General features: G+C 39.0%; 1 protein-coding gene across 1 annotated transcript; it reads right to left on the reverse strand.

Annotated features, from left to right (window-relative positions):
• Positions 1-15598: 15598 nt before the first annotated feature.
• LOC114050788 (cell division cycle-associated protein 4-like) lies at positions 15599-16379 on the reverse strand. The gene is given in 2 exon segments (XM_027872708.1): positions 15599-16014; positions 16055-16379. Coding segments are annotated over 2 exon segments (708 nt in total). The 3' UTR covers positions 15599-15631.
• Between the last annotated feature and the right edge of the window lie 3294 nt (positions 16380-19673).

The raw sequence follows: 19673 nt of genomic DNA on the forward strand, positions 1-19673 counted from the left end.
TACTTTACTCTGTTTGCCTTAGTTTCCTCATCTGTAAAATGAGCTGGAGAAGGAAATGGCAAGTCACTCCAGTATCTCTGCCAAGAAAACCCCAAATGGGGTCTCAAAGAGTTGGACATGACTGAAATGACCGAACAATAACATACACATACATATGTCTGTATATTGTGCGGGATATATATATATATATGTGTGTGTGTGTGTGTGTGTGTGTGTGTATGTTTGTATAGGTGCATATGTATATACACCTATACACACATGCATACTCACATTTGTGTGTGTTAGTATGGGGAAATTTTCAGTGTGAAAACTCATTCTACCAACCTGTAAAGGAATGACTTAGTAGGTAAGTCCTAGGGAGTAATTTGAGGTATGTAGACATGAAAAATGAGTTGTTCAGGATTACATATCTAATAATGGTAGATATATATATGTATATATATGTAATATATATACATATATATATAGTCTCATCAGGGGTAGGCATTCCTTCCAGTGATGTGGAGTCCAACTCATCCATGAATGCTTATCTCATAGGACTCTTGTCAATGTCTTCCAATAAGTTCACCACAAGATCCATACAACTTATTGGGCTCCTTCCTTGCTCTCTATTGACATCTCAATGGCAAACATGGGCTGTCTTTCACTCTCCCCATTGCTTGTATGTTTCTTTGCTGACATCCTTTATGAAAATTCTCCTTTGCATAACCCTTGTTGGTGCAACCTTTCAGAACCCTGTGGCCATTATTTCTTTATCTTATATAGCAAAGAGAGACAAAAGTACAGAACTGAAATAGATCCCAAGGATATTATAGTAAAGGGCAGTTGCCAGAGCTAACAATGTTGTTGAATTCCCTGATGGAATTTATTTGTTTATTTGTTTGTTTTGTTTATGACAGGACTTGTAACTTCATCAATGTAGGGAGCTCCTGGTGAAGAACTTTCTTTACCAGGGCAGATTGGCATCTTTTCTACAACTTGGAGAGTCTTAGAGAGATTGAAAAGTTAATTGATTGGCCCAAAGTCACACAGTATGTGTCAGAAACAAAACTTGAACCCAGGGCTCTCTGACTCTAAGGCCAACCCTCTATTTACTATGCAACACTGCCTCTCTCTGGGGGGACTTTTAAAAGGCAGTTGTAGTACTTTGTATTGTTCATTCTTTCCAGTCCTAGAACTAGAGGACCCATAAGAGACTAAAATACAATATGGGGGAGTGAAAAAATGGACTAATTTCCCTTCCATTACATGCAGGTTGGAGCAGCTAGGAGACACATGGATAGAGTGTCAGGCTTGGAATCAGAAAGACCTGAGTTCAAATCTGGCCTCAGACACTTACTAGCTGTATGACCCTGGGCAAGTCATTTAAACCTGTTTGCCTCAGTTACTTCATCTATAAAATGAGCTGAAGAAGGAAATAGCAAGCCACTCTAGTATTTCTGCCAAGAAAATCCCAAATGAAGAGTCAGACATGACTGAAATAACTAAACAACAACACTGTGCAAGCCCATTGGGGACCTACTTCCAAAGTAAACCAAGCCTTTAAGGTAGTATCATAAAGCTAAAGATCTGTATTTCCTCAAGGGCAGAAGTGTGATTCATTAGAATGCTGGGAGATTACTAAAAGAACTCAAAGCTCATTTCTCTTCCAAGAGGAGTCTAAACTGTAGAGTGGTGCTATGTGTTTAGGCTTGTATAGGCTCTTGTGGAGAAGATAGAACTCATCTGGGAGGAAAGAGAATTACAGCAATTACTTGTGGGTTATTATGAGTTCTTTATGTTGTAGTAAGTGCCATTTCCACCACCCATTCCCATGCCAATGGAGCATGATCATAGTCATCTTTGCTCGTTCCAGATGACCATGTGAAAGCTTGAGGAGAGGGAGGGTGTTGTTGATTGCAGCCATACAAGGCAACTCTAATAGGCTTGTACCATGAGGTGACAAAGAGCCATCCTCTTGGGCTATGAGGTTAATAATCAGTGCATGTACAAAAGGGAGCAGCCCACACCTCATCCTCTCTTCCTTTCCATCTGCTAATCCTGTAATACTGTTTCAAGTTGCACCCTGAAAGTCCTGTGAGAGAGAGAAGCCTGATCTATTCTCCACCCCAGCCTCCATGTGGCTGATAGCACATGGCAGCTGACGATATGTCCTGCCCAGGCAAGCCTGGGCCATCTTTTTTATGTTTACTCTTTTCCTGATCTTGGAAGAAGTATCCTGTTGATCTTCACATTTAATCTTGAGGAATCACTGCTGGGCCCATAGGGGCTCCTCCAGAACTGTACCTGGTCAAACCACATGCAGAACACAGAGTGGATCCATATCCAAGTTCCTGTGGTCATACAGAATTTCCTTGAGGTTAGATAATGTTTCCTGCATTTTCTGTAAGATGAAATAAGGGCTGTCAGATACCTTATTTTGAAATGCTTTATTGCCTTGATCATGGGAGCTGGAGAAACTTTTACCCAGTTCTGTGGGAAACCTATCTATAAGCTATCTGAGTTGTATTCTGAGGTTATCAAAGGAAATTGTGGCTGGAAGTGAACTGAGCTTAGGGAATGTGGTTTATGGGGCTTACAACAAGTTAAAAAGTATTTATTAAGCTCTTGATATGAGCCAACCACACAGCTGCTGCATTCTGGCAATAAAAATACAAGCAGAAAGACAGTCTCTCTCAAGGAGCTTACATTCTAATGAGGGAAGACAACACAAAAAAGAATATTGAGAAATGAGAGGGAAGGATATTGAGGAGGGATCATGGTAGAGAAAGAAGTCCAGAGAGGAATGAAAGAGTGAATGTGTTTGACCTGAGCGTTTTCCTTAAAATGAAGGTTCCAGGAGAAACTGAGCAAACAGGGCCACAAGGTCAGAGGGATCTTCCAGGGTGGGAAGGCTGCTGGGTCATGGCAGAGAAAGAAGTCTAGAGTCAGAAGTAGAGCTCAGAGAGGAAAGAAGGAGTAAACTCTAAGATTGAACCCGGTCTGTGTAAGCACAGAGTCAGGGGTGCAAGGCCACAGGTTACATTGCTATTACTATAATTTGTTGCTGATGAATAACATCTGTAGTTATGAAAGTCAAATAAACTAAAAAAAATCCAGATCAGAGGGGTTATGGTTTCTTGGGGCCTCAAGATCACCAGATAGGAAGGATTCCTATCTCTCTAGGGATAGTGCCCAACCCATCGGTACAAAGGTCAAATATTCCTGATGCTGATCTTTCACTTCTCCTGTCTCCTGTGCTCTACATAGCATCCCTCATGTCTAGAATACGCTCCCAAGTTACGCTCTCCCAATGGGTTTCTCAGAATCCTAGCATTCTTCAAGGCTGAGCTGAAGCACCATCTCCTACACAAAACCCTTCCTGATCCCCCTAGTTGTCAATGTTCTCTCCCTCCTCAGATTATCTTGTATTTAATTACCTGTGTACAGACTGTATCCCCCTTCCTAATAGATATAAGTTACCTGAGGGCAGGGACAATAATGTTTTTGTCTTGGTATCCCCAGTTCCTAACAGAGTGTCAGGCACATAGTAGTAGCATAATTGGCTGATTTGGCCTCTCAGGCTAATGCTATGACACAGCAGTGAGAGATTTAGAGAAGGCATAAGATCATATGGGCTTTCTGGGGTGGGGATGAGAAAGTTCTGGAGCCAACTCATTTAAGAATTGAGGGGGTAGCAGGCCAGGAATTGAGCCCAGGCTTTACAGGAGTCAGTGTTGATAATTACTACCAGCCAAGTGGCAATATTATAGCAGACAATATTTTTATTTTGTAAAGTAACCCTTGGATTTGTATGTTTTCTTTGATTTTTTTTTTTTTTGGTGAGGCTTGGGGTTAAGTGACTTGCCCAAAGTCACACAACTAGTGAGCATTATGTATGTTTTCTTTGAGAACAAGGGGGCAGAGCATAGAGGAGAGGAGAGTAGGAACTGAAATTTAAATTCTACTGGAAACAGTGACTACAGTTTATCTGCAGGAATTTAAGGGCTAATGCTGTTACATTTTCTATCTGTTTTCATTATAGAAACTGCCAGGATAATTTTTCTAAGGACTGCTAGGTGGCATAGTGGATAGAGTGCTGGGCTTGGAGTCAGAAAGATTCATTTTCCTGAGTTCAAATCTGACAGACCCTTATTAACGTGTGACTCTGGGCAAGTCACTTAACCCTGTTTGCCTCAGTATCCTCATCTGTAAAATGAGCTGGAGAAGGAAATGGCAAACCACTCCAGTATCTCTGCCAAGAAACCTCACAGGAGTTACAAAGAGTCAGACATGACTGAATAACAAAATTTTCTAAAGTGTAGGTATGATCATGTCACTCCTACTCCACTGCTTACTGAGCTCCAAAGCCTTCCTATCACACCTTCAAGATCGAATATTAACTGTTTGACATTTAAAGCTGTTCACAGCTTGGCCCCTTCCTTGATTATTGTTGTTCAGTCATTTCAACCATGTCTGATTCTTTGTGACCCCATTTGGGGTTTTCCTGAAAAAGATACTAGAGTGGTTTGCCATTTCTTTCTCTAGTTCATTTTACAGATAAGGAAACTGAGGCAAACAGAGTGAAGTGACTTGCCCAGGGTCACAAAGCTAGTCTTGCCCAGGGTTACACAACTAGTAAGTGTCTAAAGTCAGATTTGAATTCAGGTCTTCCTGACTCCAAGCCTGGCTCTCTATCCATTGTACCACCTAGCTGTCCCAACTGGCTTGTTGACTGACATTTAGCTAATACAGTAAATGATTGAATTCTTTGGGAATACACCAAGAAGCAAGATTGGGATACAAGTGATTAGGGGTACATAAGCCAAGAGTATAATGTGTCACTTTTGGAATGAATCTATGCTTCTGATTCTAAGGTAGTCCAGGTATTATGGCACATGCCCAGTTAATTAACTCATTTACCTCAAGCTTTGTCCACCACCTGGTGGTCTGCACACACCTTGGCAATAAATAGCTGCTCCTAGCAACATCCTCTAATATTGGCAGCACTGTTCAGATCAAAACTAAACTGCCTTGTTTGGAGGACAAGCACTACATCTGTGATTCTTTGTTTGAAACATGTTGCGGATTGCTCATGCTTACCATAGGGCCTCTCCATTGTCCTCTAGTCAAGCTTGAATTTGAATTTTTCAGAGAGTATGCTGTTCTATGGGACAGTTAGGTGGCACAGTGGATAGAGTGCCAGGCCTAGAGTCAGATGGAACTGAATTCAAACCCAGCCTCAGACACTTAGTAGCTGTGTGACCTTGGGCAAGTCACTTAACCCTGTTTGCCTCAGTTTCCTCACCTGTAAAATGAGCTGGAGAAGGATATAGCAAACTACTCCAGTATCTTTGCCAAGAAAACTCCAAATGGGGTCATGAGGAGTCAAATACAACTAAAAATGGCCAAACAACAACAAATACTGTTCTATGATTCACAACCATCCAATAACACTGGAAGAAGATAGGTATTAAAAAGATAGTGGGACTGTTTTTCAAGGAGACGCTTGTGGTCACTAAAAGGATTTTGTAGATCCCCAAAGGTAATCTAGCCTGGTCTCCTTCTTTCATTCTATTCCAGGCCCAGATCACTATATATTTTATAGGCAGGTGGGTGGTACACTGGATAGCATCTTGGACCTGGAGTCAAAATCTAAGTTCAAATCTACCTTTGCAGCCCTGGGCATTTCACTTAATCTCTATCTACCTCAATTTCCTCAACGGCAACATAGGGATAATAATAGCACCTTCCTCCTAGGGTTGTTGTGAGGATCAGATGAGATAAAATTTGTAAAGTATTTTGAAAACCTTAAAGCACTATATAAATGCTAGCTATTATTTATTATTTGTGGTATCAGTTTGTTCAACTCTATAGAATAATTTGAACATCCTTCATCCAATTGTTTTCCTCTGTGTTAGGGCAAATTCTTTGGAGTGATTTCAAATTTCACTTAGGGAGTCTTTGTAATGTTTCCAGGCTTGATGCAATCAGCACAATATTGTCTGCTAACAGGAGCATCTGAAAGACCTGAAGTGACCCGTGATTGGGAACTGGTAGGAACAAAACAATATTAATATCAGGCAGCAAGGGAATAAGGAATTCAAGAGTGGAAGACCATGATTTACAGAACCAAAGATTTAAGATCTTAAATCTTCATGGTCGTAGGAATTCTCTCCACCATGACAGATCACAACCCCCTATTATTTGCATCTCCCTGAGTTGCCATAGAAAGAGTGTGATAATTCATCACTTTAAAGCCAATGTAGTGATGAGCTTCTCTGAATTTGGCTGGACTGGTCTTTCATCCATTGGCAGAGGCTACTAGAAATCTAGTTTGGTAGGACTTACCAGAGCACCTGATGCTAGCATAGCCTTTATGAGCCCAAGATCGTCACCATGTCATGGAAATGGGGAGGAGAAAGAGAGGCTGGTGACTTTGCACAGCCCTCCCTCACTCAGATCAAAGTCAACTGCAAGTCGTGTCATCATCTCCCTGAGGTCATGGTCCTCTTCGAGAATGAAGGACAAACCACAACCACAACATGGAAAGAACTTTAGTGAAGTCTAAACAGACCAGAATGTAGGTGTTTACATATGAAGTGTCCAAACCCTCAGAAGATGCCTCCATGATTGGTACCTAAGCTAATGCTGAAGAGGAAGGTGTCTTTTGAGAAAGGTATGCTGCTTGGCATGACTAAAGTCAATGTGGGATGATAGAGAGAATGTTGGATTTGGAGTCAAAAAACATGGATTTGAATATTGACTCTCACCCTTACTACCTTCGTGACTTTGGGTTTCGGTTTCCTCCTCTAAAAATACGTTGGACTAGATAACTTCTAAAATCCTTTTCAGTGTATAGTAGCTAAATGGTATATGGACTTGGAATCAGGATAGTTGCTGTTATTCAGTCATTCAGTTTGGTTGTGTCCAACTCTTCATGACCCCATGGACCTCACCAGGCTCTTCTATCTTCTGCTATCTCTTGAAGTCTGTCCAAGTTCATTGTTTCCATAACACTCTCTAGCCATCTCATCCTCTGAGTTCAAACCCTTTGTAAGACATTTACTAGCTGTGTGACACTGGGTAAAAAATTTCACCATTCTTTGTCTTTAGTTTCCTCATCTGTAAAATGGGGGTAATAATTGTACCTACTTTCTAGGGCTGTTGTGAGGATCAAATGAGATGATCGCAAAACTTAAGGCACAATATAAATACTAGTTATTAAATCTATGATCCTAATAAGTCTAGATATGTCCTTAATAATCACTTTCCATACAACTTAAAATATGCCTTCTTATTGATTTACATATTAATTAACCAATCAATAAACCTTTATATCACATAACCTAGCACAGTGCCTTCCACATAACACAAACCTAATTAATGTTGAATCAGATTGAATCCCAAGGGCTTCCTCTCTGCTGGAAAGCTGTTTATTTTGCAACAAAACTACTTCTTTCCCATCTTCTCCCCTTATAAGAAGGACAAAAAGCACCAGAGGATAATAAAAATAACAATAATAACAATGACAATAATCACTGAGGCATGGCAAAGAAAGAGTGGAAAGAGCAGTGATTCTGAAGACAGAGAACCTGTATTCAAATCCCACCTTTGATACTTAATACCTGGGCAAACCACTTAACTTCCATATGCCCCAGGATCCTCAACTGCAAAATGAAGGGGTTTGACTGGAAGGCTTCTGAACTTCCCTCCCAGCTTCAGATCTATAATAATGTAACTTATGGTATCAGGATTTTAAGGTTTGCAAAGCACTTTATAAATCTTATCCCATTTTAATCCTCACAAGAACCCCATGAGGTAGGTACCACAGGCATCATCCCCATTCTACAACTAAGCAAACTGAGGCTCAGAGAGTTAAATAGCTAGTATGTGGCAGAAGCAGAATTTGAATCTGAATCTTTCTGACTCCAAGTCCAACATTCTATCAAGTACAAAGATCCACCTGAAAGGGGATATAAATTTTTACTCCTGGTGGCAAGAAGACAGTATATTCTACTGCTTTTCAGACCTCTTCTCTCAAGAGCTTTCATTAATTTGCAAGATCTCTGAATATTTGAAGCTGATGATCACCTGGCAGTCTCCATCAGCCCCATCCTGAACATGTAGGGTATCATAGCCCTTCACATTCAATAATGCACAATCCCTTTTTCTTACCTGATTCAAAAAGAGACAATGTAGGATTTAAAATGTGTTTTAACTAGATAAAGAAAGGGAAAAGTTGGATTTAGAACCAGATTTAGAGCTAGAAGGGACCCAGATTTAGAACTAGAAGGGACCTTAGTCTAACAGCCATGTTTTAAATAAGAGGAAACTGAGGCCCAGAGAGGTCAAGTGACTTGCCCAAAGTCACAGAGGAAGGAAGACAGAGGATTTGAACACAGGCTCTCTGATGCCCAGTCCAGCATTCTTTCTCTTACACTGCCACAAGTTCTGTAGTGCATACTGTCTTGGCATTGTGAATTGAATTACTAGAATATTAGAATTGATATTGTATACCAATGATGGACCAAAAAGCTATCACATTATGGTGTGTGGAAATTAAATATGTGCATGAGACAGGTATATATGAATGACACTTTCTGTGTACACTGTCACACTTGTGGCACTGTAGAAAGTCAGTATGTCACAATATTAATTATCCAAAGAGTTGGTGTAATATCTAAATTTTCCAAAAGGTGAAGGTCTACTTAAACCATCAGCTAAGTGGTCTCAAACAAATTTTCCAATCATGTATGTGTGAGAGAACCTCAAACAACATCCCACAATTCTAGCAGACAATTTAAATCCCACAGTGGCCAGGTTCTGAATTTAAATATATGAAATGATTTTTTAAAAGTATTAAAAATGAGAAATCTATGTGCTTCCCCCAACCCACTCTCAGCCAATGGCCTCCATATTTGCAGGACACAGGTAATCAACATAGTATGGCCACAGAATTTATTTGACATAGTGAAAATGAAAGAAAATTAAGTCCTTCTCCTCTATCCATCTACTACCCCAAGTCCTCCCGCCTCCAAAATCATGGAAAGGAAATAAAGGGAGAGGGTTATGTGCCTGGGCCTCCAACTCTGAGTTTTGTGTTGCATCAAAGGGGTGCTGGGGAAGTAGGTGGAGTAATTGGGTGTGGGGAAGGGAACAGAGTTGTTTTCCCTTCTTTTTATCTCACCACCCTATGGGGTATTTAGTAGTTGGCAATCTCCCACACTCTGGACCCACTTCCTAGGTGCTCAATCTTTAAAGGGTCCTTCTTGTTGTTGTGTAGTCATTTCATTTGTATCTGATTCTTCGTGACCCCATTTCAGACTTTCTTGGCAAAGATATTGAAATGATTTGCCAGTTCCTTCTCCAGCTCATTTTACAGATAAGGAAACTGAGGCAAACAAAGTTAAGTGACTTGCCCAGGGTCACACAGCTAGCAAGTGTCTGAGGCTGGATTTGAACTCAAGTTTTCCTGACTTCAGCCCTGGCACTCTATCCACTGTAACACTTAGCTGCCCCAAATGGTCCTGACCGTGAGCAAATACAAGCTCTGGCAAGGTGTTCATTTTGACGTAAGTACAAGGCCTTAAGTACAAGCGTAGTGACCAGTGGAACGTGTCCATCATTTGAGGATCAATCTAGAACAAGTATAAAAAAGAAAAAAAAAAAGAAGTGTAGTAAGGCTCAACACAGGGTAAGCCACCAGGGGAGGAAATTTTTTAACCAGGGCCATAATTTGCCAAAGATACCTGTCATTTTCAGGTTGGAGTTCTCAGTCTTGAAGTGGGCTATCAGTTTTAGGATTATATGTCTATAACTCCATTTTAGGCATGGACAGACACAACCAATTGATCCATTCTTGCCACTTATAGACTGTTCCACCTTAAGCAAGTCACTTGGGTTCTCTTTTCAGTTTCTCCATCCAATGTGTGTGTGTGTGTGTGTGTGTGTGTGTGTGTGTGTGTGTGTGTATGTGTGTGTGTGTGTTTAGAGGACCTTCTAGCTCTAAAAACAGTGATCCTCTGAAACCATCTCCTATAATAGGGTGCAGCTTTTTGACTGAGTCTAAGCTTTACAGAACAAATCCTTTTATTAAAGGAGATTTGTTCTTTGAAGTTTGGATTCAAAGGGCCACACTTGAGGACCTAGAGGGCCACATGTGGCCTCAAAGCTGCATTTTCCCCACACCTGTATGGTGTAGAAATGAAACCAATGAATCAGCAATCAACAACATATCACAGCGCCAACTATGTGGGCATTATGTACTTGGGATACAAGTACAAAATACAAAGTACAAAAAATGAAATAATTCCTTACAAGGATTTTACATTCTAATGGGAGAAAAAGAATATTTGAAATATTTAAATGCATATTTACATTAAAAGAGTTACTATTAAATGTATCTTTTTCTAAAATAATTTTTTCTGGAGGTAATTGGGGTTAAGTGACTTGCCCAGGGTCACACAGCTAGTAAATATCAGAGGCTGGATTTGTTAAATGTATCTTTCTTAAAAAAAAAAAAAGAGAGATGACCTATCAGAAAGTGACTGTCATTCCCTAAGGGGGTAGAATTTAGACACCAGTAATAGACACATTTAGAGTGGGAGCTTGTCGATGTCTACAAAAATCTCAAACAATATTACTCTCATACTAGTTGTCATCACTGACACTCATATTTTAACATTTTGAGTGGCATAAGGAAATCATTGTTTCTTGAGCCTTCTGCTTGCTGATAGGTACTCAGCAAGATGAGAAGGACAACTGATTTCAGTGGTACAGATCCTTCTTTTGTTAACAAAATCACATCGGGGCAGTGATAGGAAATGACATATGAACAGTCAAATATGTTTAGCCAGCCCAAGGCAACTAGCTGGATGAAATGCCAAGTATTTGGTTGAAATTGAAGTGGGCTTTGTGTGTTTATTTTTAATAACTGAAAATATTGGTCATTTCTTATGCAGGAAAAAGTCATAGTATAAAATACACCCAAAATAATATCAGAGTTTAACCAATGACCTCAGTTAGGAACTTCCCTTTACTGCTGGAGAGCAGAGTAACATTTGACTATATTACTCAGAATCCCAGTGAATTTCAAGCCCCAGGAATACATGGTACATAGCCTTGGTGGGATCATAGCTCCTCCTTTTTCCCTCCCCTAACCCCAAATTCAACTATTCTACTAGTTGGGAATTGTGTATACTGGTTTCTTTTAAAAGAGGACAAGTGGGTATCTCAATGATTCATGTCCCCCAAGAGACAACTAAGCAAACACACACACACACACACATATTTTAGAAGAAAAATAAAACTTGATATGCCTTTGCATCCCCAATCACTAATACAATACCTTGAATATAGTAGATGCAGAATAAATGACTATTGTGATGTTTAAAAAGCTCAAGAGACATAATTTCTGGGTAATGAATAGTTTTATTAATAATGCTAGCATATTACCAATAAAATGGGTCAGTGACACTCTTGAATGCCAAAGATGAATCATGGTGGTCAGCTCACAGTTTATATGCCTTTGGAAGAGTGGGTGTTTCTGAGGGTGGCAATCAACTCTAATTAACAACAGTTAATGAGAAAAAATGAATATTACAATGAGAGGTGGACCTATTCTAATGAGGGACTGAAGGATGTAACTTTGATTATGTCATTTACATCTAAATTGCCCAGCCTTGGGCAATCTAATCAAAGAATTTATCCTCACCCATACCTTTGTAAAGCACAATAGCCTTCCCCACCTTGGTGGGGTCTGACCAAGAATGAGGAGGAAGTTAATTTAATCTCATTATGTCCTTCAGAGACTGAGCCTTGAAATGAGAACTTTAGAAAAAAGGGGGAACTCGATCTCCCCAAATCATTGGTTATTAATAATCATTTCCTTCATTATTGAATGGAAATTATATTTCTGAATTAATGAAGTGTATGTGGGAGAGCTGTGTTGCTCACTGATATTTTGTTACCATTTTAAGTAGACACATGGGCATCCTTGTATTCATCTTCTTTTATTGAGCTCTGAATCAGGGTCTCTGCATTTACAAGTAAAGGAAAAGCAGGAATTCTCAATAAAAAAGAAAAACAGCAGTGAGGGGAGAAGTAGTTGCCTTGTGCTGCAATATTTTTTCAAGGGATATCTACCTTGCAGGTCTGATATCTATCAAAATGGAAAATTCCTCTAAATTTGAATTCAGCATTTTCAGGAGTAACCAATGGAAAGCCTGCATATATCCTTACAATGTCAAGAGAACACAAAGGAGATACCTAGTATTTGAGTGTATTCTTGTGGTGAATTTATAAGAAGACTTGGTAGAAAGCAGGAGTCAAAGGCACAAGTCGAAGCATTAGAAGAATCACTTGTTACTCTGAGATTGCAGGAAAAGAAGACAGAATGGGTAGGCATATCTTTGAGGTGTGGGGAAGAATGATGAAGGAGATAAGGACAGATAACAACAACAACAATAATTATAATAATAGCTGATATAGTACTTTATGGTTTGCAAAGTCCATTCCATATGTTATCTCACATGAGCCTCACAACTCTATGAGGTAGGTGCTATTATCACCCTTATTTTGCAGAGGAGGAAACTAGGACTCAGAGAGGTTAGGTGTCACACAGCTAATAAGTGTCTGAGGCTGGCTTTGAACTCAGGCAGGTCTTCCTGACCCTGAGACAAGTACTGTATCTACTACACGACCTAGCTGATGTTTCTATCACCCTACTCTGTTTGTAAAGCATTATATTTGCATTATTTCATTTGAGCCAATAAAGAGTACTACAGGTAATTTTTTTTATGGTCTGGACCTTGAGTTAATCCACATAGGGAACTCACAGTGGAATCGCTTTCTTTTTTCTTTATTTTTATTATATCTCCCAATATATTTTTATTTCATTAAATGTTTCTCAATTACATGTAAACAAATTTTAAACATTCATTTAAAAATTTTTTGAGTTATAAATTCTCTCCCTCCCTCTCTGCCCCTCTCCTTGAGAAGGCAAGTAATTTGATGTAGATTATACATATGAAGTCATGGAAAACATATTTCCTTATTAGCCATATTGCAAAAGAAAACAGATTAAAAAAAGACGAAAAATAATGAAAGTTTTAAAAGCATGTTTCAAGAAAAAGAAGTATGTTTCAATATGCGTTCAGACTCTATCAGTTCTTTTTCTGGAGGTGGCTAGCACTTTTCATCCTAAGTTTTTCAGAATTGTCTTTTTGTTGTTGTTCAGTTGTTTTCAGTCATGTCTGACTCTTCATGACCCTATTTGGGATTTTCTTGGCAAAGATACTGGAATGGTTTGCCATTTCCTTCTCCAACTCATTTTACATATGAGGGAACTGCAGTAAATGGGGTGACTTGCATTGCTCTGACTGGAAAAGCTAAGCCATTCACAGTTGACCATTGTACAATATTGCTGTTACTGTGTACAATGATCTCCTGGTTGTGCTCACTTCACTTTACATCAGTTCACATAACTCTTCCTGGGTTTGTATGAAACCATTCTGCTCACCATTTCTTATAGTACAATAGTATTCCATCACAATCTTATACATCACAACTTGTTCAGCCATTCCCTAATTGATGAGCATCCCTTCAATTTCCAATTCTTTGCCACCACAAAAAGAGCTGCTATAAATATTTTTGTATGTATGGGTGCTTTTCCTTTTGCTTTGATCTCTTTGGGGTACAGACTCAATAGTGGTATTGCTGGGTGAAAGGGTATGCACAGTTTTATGGCCCTTTGGGCATAGTTCCAAATTGCTAAGTTCTAAGATAGGTTAAGATAAATTTCTATACCCAACTGAGTGTGTATGTTATTCCCTCTTTGAGCCAATTCCTTTTTGGTTTTTTTGGTTTTTTTGTTTTTTAAATTTTTAGTCAAACATTTTATTTTTAAAAAATTATTTAAAAATCATGAAATAAGACTCCAATGCACATAATTATACTAATTTCTGGTATAAATCTTAATCCACATTTTAGAATTTTGCCAATTATGTTTAATTACATTTTTCTTTAAAAAAAATCCCACAAACTTTTACAATTCTTTGAATATTCATATTAAAATACTTATTAGTCAAATGCACAAGAAATCTGAGAAAGTATTAGAAGTGACATTTATACCAATCTATATGGGAACAGAAAAAGTTTAAGACAAGAAATATGGAAGCTTTTTTTTTTCCCTTGAAGAGAGAAAGACGTCTTTGGGGAAAGAAAGTCCTTCCCTGATTCTCAACTTTTTTGTTCCTCATTGCACTTAAGCAGTCTAGATTCCATTTCCCAAATCTTTCCAATTTTACTTCTGCTACTCCAACTTCCATACTGACTTTTATCTTTTTCAAAATCTAATGAGGTGCCACAGCCAAATGTATACAAATCTATTTCAAGCAGACTACTGTCTGATTTAAAAGAAAAATTCCAGGCACAGCTTAATACAGTAAAATTGGATTTCTCATTCTAATATTAAGCTACCCTTTCCTAAATGGATACCCTGACATATTTATTAAATACACTCTACAACAAATGTATTTCTTATTTAAAGTAGATAAAAGACCTAAGCAACATCTTTCAAAGGAAGAACAGCCATACAGAAAACTTACACTGGAGTAAAACATACTAATTTAGATAAACAAAAGAACACAATGATAGAGATTCAAAGGCCCCAATAACACTTCAGTTAGTAATTAGTGCAAGAGTTTTCCCACATAAACAAATTTGACCCTAGACTTCAATGATAAACAGTTCACCGTGATGACATTTACATATAAACATACATAAATAAAACCCTACATAATTTATATTCAGAATTAACATGAAACATGGCTTTAATAGAACTGTATCTATGGATCAGTATTTTTTTCCTTCCAACAATGCTCAAGTATAAAAAGCAATACATGTTTCTCAACTTTGATAAAGAACTACACGATTATGAAAACAGCTCTTACATTTTAAAGCATGTCATATATTTACAATTTACTGAACTATATAATATAGTTCATTCTGAAAAATGAAAATCCTTTTAAAATTTTAACAGAAAAACACCAATTCCAAGTGTTTATACTATGAAAAAGTTACAGAAGTAGCAGCAGAAAGGACATTTATAGTAAAAATATACTTTTAGGAAAATAACTGGAAAATCTAAACACTGATAGAAGTATAAAAATTTTCAAAAATATATTTTAAGGGGCAAAATATTGCCCAAAACATACAAAACTAATAAAAAAAATCTATCTAGACTAATAAAGTTGAAGGATGGTGACTGTAGCTGAAAAAGAAAGAGGGAAGGTAAAGGAATCAGGGCAACTGGGAGTTTAAGTATAGGCCCTGAAAAAAATGTTAAATGAAAAGTCAAGAACCCATTGTACCAGTCTCCCCTCTGCCTTGAGGAAGTAATAGTTTAAGTACACTAAACTTCATACCCTGCAACTATTTGTTAGAGTCTATATTTAAATTTCAGTGAACAAACCAAAATTGTCAAAAGGCAAGTAGCATGTTAGCTTTCAAGATAACACTATTTCACAAAATGAAGTGCTTTTTAGCTTTTATGTAGATTACATATACATTTGATAGTAAACTATTTGAAGGCATGTTTTTTCAAATGTTCTCAGCTTCTTCAAAGAATCATGCTTTGTATTTAACCATTTCAAGATTCAACAAGGATTTCCACAATATGGTCAAGCTCATTTATATCAGATTTACAATTTGAGTTAGAATTTGTGGATGTTTGAGATGAAAAGCTCTCAAGCACTTCACAATGTCCCATTTTTGTGTTGCTCATCATTCCTGTTAATACTGTATCAAGATCATAATAAGAATCGTCAACATCTGAAAATAAGTCTTCTACAGAATTAGGATTCTTGTTCTCCAATGTTTCAAATATTTGATCTAGTGACTTCTGAAAGTTTCCCCTATTTTCTTGAGGGTTCTCCATTTCCCAAACATTACTTTGAGGATTTCTTGGAGCTTGTACTGATGCAATCGTGGACAGGTCAGAAATAATATCTTGGGACTGGATATCTTCAAAGTCTTTTGAGAAACTACTATAACTTGGATCGTTTCCCTTCACCCTGTTCTTTTGTTGAACAACAAAGTACATCTGATGATACTAGGCGATCAAGAGAAGCCTGTCCTGCATCCTGAGCATTTATCACTTGCCAAGTTCCATCCTGGGTCATTTCTTCTTGAATTTGTCTTACAGTATTTGCTACAAGAACCGATCGACACAGATTAGGTTCAACAAGCATGTGGCACAACTGAATATTTACCAAAGACACGTCTAAAAGTGATTGCCGCTAAAGATTATATGAGGGAACAGACTTAAAACCAGCCAGGGTCCCTTCAATATCTTCTTCACCATCAAAACATTTTCTCCTTATTCCTCTTGCAAACATTGTGTCCTTTGCACTCGAGATTTAAGATGTCACCAGCAGCTCTGGATGGAGTAACACTGGCTGGCTGGTAGAAGTGATTTTCCATTACTCAAAGTACATTTCCTCCTGCACGGCGGGAAGTCTGTCCTGCCGCGGCGGCAGCCCCGGGGATCCATAGGGAGCAGGCGCTGCCGGGAGCCTCCATGCGAGAAGCGGCCTTCTCGGCTGGGTGGGTGGGCTACACGCACGTATATTTATGGGAGGGGGCAAGAGAGAGGGATGGCAAAGGGTGACGAGATGAGAGAAATCTACGAGCAAGTAGGAAAAGAAAACAGAAAAAGAAACAAGGGGATTAGCCAGGAAAGAGCCGGTCCGCGGGGCGGCCTCAGCCCAGGGGCCTGTAGGGGCGAGGACCGCGAGGGAGCGGGTGGGAAAGTCGGGGGCCGAGAGCGGGGCGCGGGCCGCTGGCCGCCGGACCCGGCCGGGGGGGGCACTTTGTGCCGGCAGCGCCGGAGGCTCGGGCCGGCCACACAAAGGCCAGGCCGGGGGAGGCCCCGCTGACCCAATTCCTGATAAGAGTAATCAAGCATTACCCACTACCTCCCTCCTCCGTAAAAGAGGCCTTTCATCCCTCTTTTATGTGAAATAATGTCCCCATTATTTTTCTCCCTTCCCCCTTCTCCCATCCTCTCTCTCACCCATTAATTTTATTTTCTTACATTATTCCATCATAGGGAATTCACACCCATGCCTTCTGTCTATGTATACTCTTTTTTTTTTTTTTTTTTTTTTGCTTTTTTTGGTGAGGCAATCAGGCTTAAATGACTTGTCCAGGGTCACACAGCTAGTAAGTGGCAAGTGTATGAGGTCATATTTGAACTCAGATCCTCCTGACTCCAAGGTCAGAACTTTATCCACTACATCACCTAGCTGCTCCATATACTCCTTTTAACTGCCCTAATAATGACAAAGTTCTTAGGAATTACAAGTATCATCTCACACATGAATGCAAACAGTTTAATCCTACTGAATCCCTTATTATTTCTCTTTCATGTTTGCCTTTTTATGCTTCATTTGAGTATTCTGTTTGAATGTCAAATTTTCTGTTAGTTCTGGTATTTTTATTGGGAATACTTGAAAGTCCTCTATTTCATTAAATGTCCATTTTTGTTCTCCTGAAGAATTATACTCAATTTTGCTGGGCAGGTTATTCTTGGTTATAATCCTAAGTCCTTTTCCTTCTGAAATATCATATTGTAAGCCCTCCATTCCTTCACTCTGACAGCTGCTAAATCTTGTGTATGCTGATTGTGGATCCACAGTATTTAAATTGTTTCTTTCTGGCTACTTGCAATATTTTCTTTTTGACCTGGGAGCTCAAGAATTTGGCTACAATATTCCTGGGAGTTTTCATTTTGGGATCTCTTTCAGGAGGTAATTAGTAGATTTTTTTCCATTTCTATTTTACCATCTTGTTCTAGGATATTGGGGAAATTTTTCTTGATAATTTCCTGCAACATGATGTGTAAGCTCTGTTTTTGATCATGGCTTTCAAGTAGTTCAATAAGTATTAAATCTCCTCAATCTATTTTCCAGGTCAGTTTTTTTTCCAATAAGATATTTCACATTCTCTTCTATTTTTTCATTCATTTGACTTTGTTTTACTATTTCTTGACCTCTCATGGAGTCATTAGTTTCCACTTGCCCAATTCTAATTTTTAAGTGAACTTTTGTACCTCTTCTTCCATTGGCCCAATTCTACTTTTTAAGGAGTTCTTTTCTTCAGAGAATTTTTGTAACTCTTTTTTCATTTGACCAATTCCGCTTTTTAAAGTATTCTTCTTGGGGCAGCTAGGTGACACAGTGGATAGAGTATCGGCCCTGGATTCAGGAGGACCTGAGTTCAAATCCGGCCTCAGACATATAACACTTACTAGTTGTGTGACCCTGGGCAAGTCACTTAATCCCATTGCCTAACAAAAAAAAAACCAAAACAAAAAGCAAAAAATAAAGTATTCTTCTCTCCAGTGGATTTGTGTGTCTCTTTTACCATTTGGTCAATTCTGGTGTTTACGATGCTATTTTTTTCAATATTTTTTGTGCCTCTTTTACCAAGCTGCTGGCTCATTTTTCTTAATTTTCTTGCATCATTCTCATTTCTTTTCTCAATTTTCCCTCTACTTCTCTTATTTGATTTTTTAAAACCTTTTGAGCTCTTCCAGGAATTCTTGTTGGACTTGTGTCCAATTCACATTTTTCTTTGAGGCTTGCTTGATTTTGACATCATTGTCTTCTGAGTTTGTGTCTTGATATTTCCTGTCACTATAGTAACTTTTTATGGTTAAGTTCTTTTTTTTTTTGGTTGCTCATTTTCCAACCTATTTCTGGACTTTTGACTTTATATTGAAGTTGGATTCCGCTCCTAGGGTAGAGAAGATACCATCTCAAGCTTCAGGTTTTTTGTGCTGCTGTTTTGAGAACTACTTTTGGTGCTTTCAAATTGGTATGTTCTAAGGAGAGATATGCTTACTGCTCTCCTGGCCTGTACTCTGGTTTTCACCCAGGAAGGGACCTAGTTCCTCTGTAGCCACAGGTCTTAGTGCTCCTCTTGGCCCTGGAATTGTGACCAGGTCTCTTGCTCTCCTGCAGCCACAAGCGCTGGTACTCCTTCTTCCTTGGAACTAAGACCTTGCTCCCTTGTAAGTGACCACAAAAACTCTTCTCTGCCCTGAAACTGTGATAAAGGCCCCTGCTCCCCTATGGCCACCAGTACTAGTACTCCTCTTCACCCCAGAACTGGGACTAATGGGCAATAAAACAGGGCCTTGAACTCAGTGCCAGCAAAGGATCCCATCTAATCTATTTCTGACCATTTGTCCAACCCCCTTACCATCTGTGGGCTGGGAGCTCCTGAAGCTGTTGCTGTTGTTGCGGATACCTCCAACATCTGCTGCTGGTGTTAGGGCATAGCCTGTGCTGTGCTCCAGGCCAGATTGCCACACTGGTGTGATAGACTCTTCCTGCCAACCTCCTAAACTGTCTTGGGCTGGAAATAGTTTCATCCCAATCTTTTGTTGGCTCTGCCACTCTAGGATTCAATTTGAAGCATTGTTTCAAAATTGTTTGGAAGGGAATGGTGGGAGAATTCAAGTGAGTTCCTGCCTCTACTCTGCCATCTTGGCTTCCTCAATGGAATCACTTTCACAAAGCACAGTGGATGTGAACAGATTTCATCTGAAATGTAGTATTCAAGCTGATCTTTGAAGGATGAGTAAGATTTTGACCAGAAGAAATGAGAAGGAAAGCATTTTGAGT

The sequence above is a fragment of the Vombatus ursinus genome, unplaced genomic scaffold, assembly GCF_900497805.2.
Source record: "Vombatus ursinus unplaced genomic scaffold, bare-nosed wombat genome assembly UNPS02014801.1, whole genome shotgun sequence".
NCBI lineage: Eukaryota > Metazoa > Chordata > Mammalia > Diprotodontia > Vombatidae > Vombatus > Vombatus ursinus.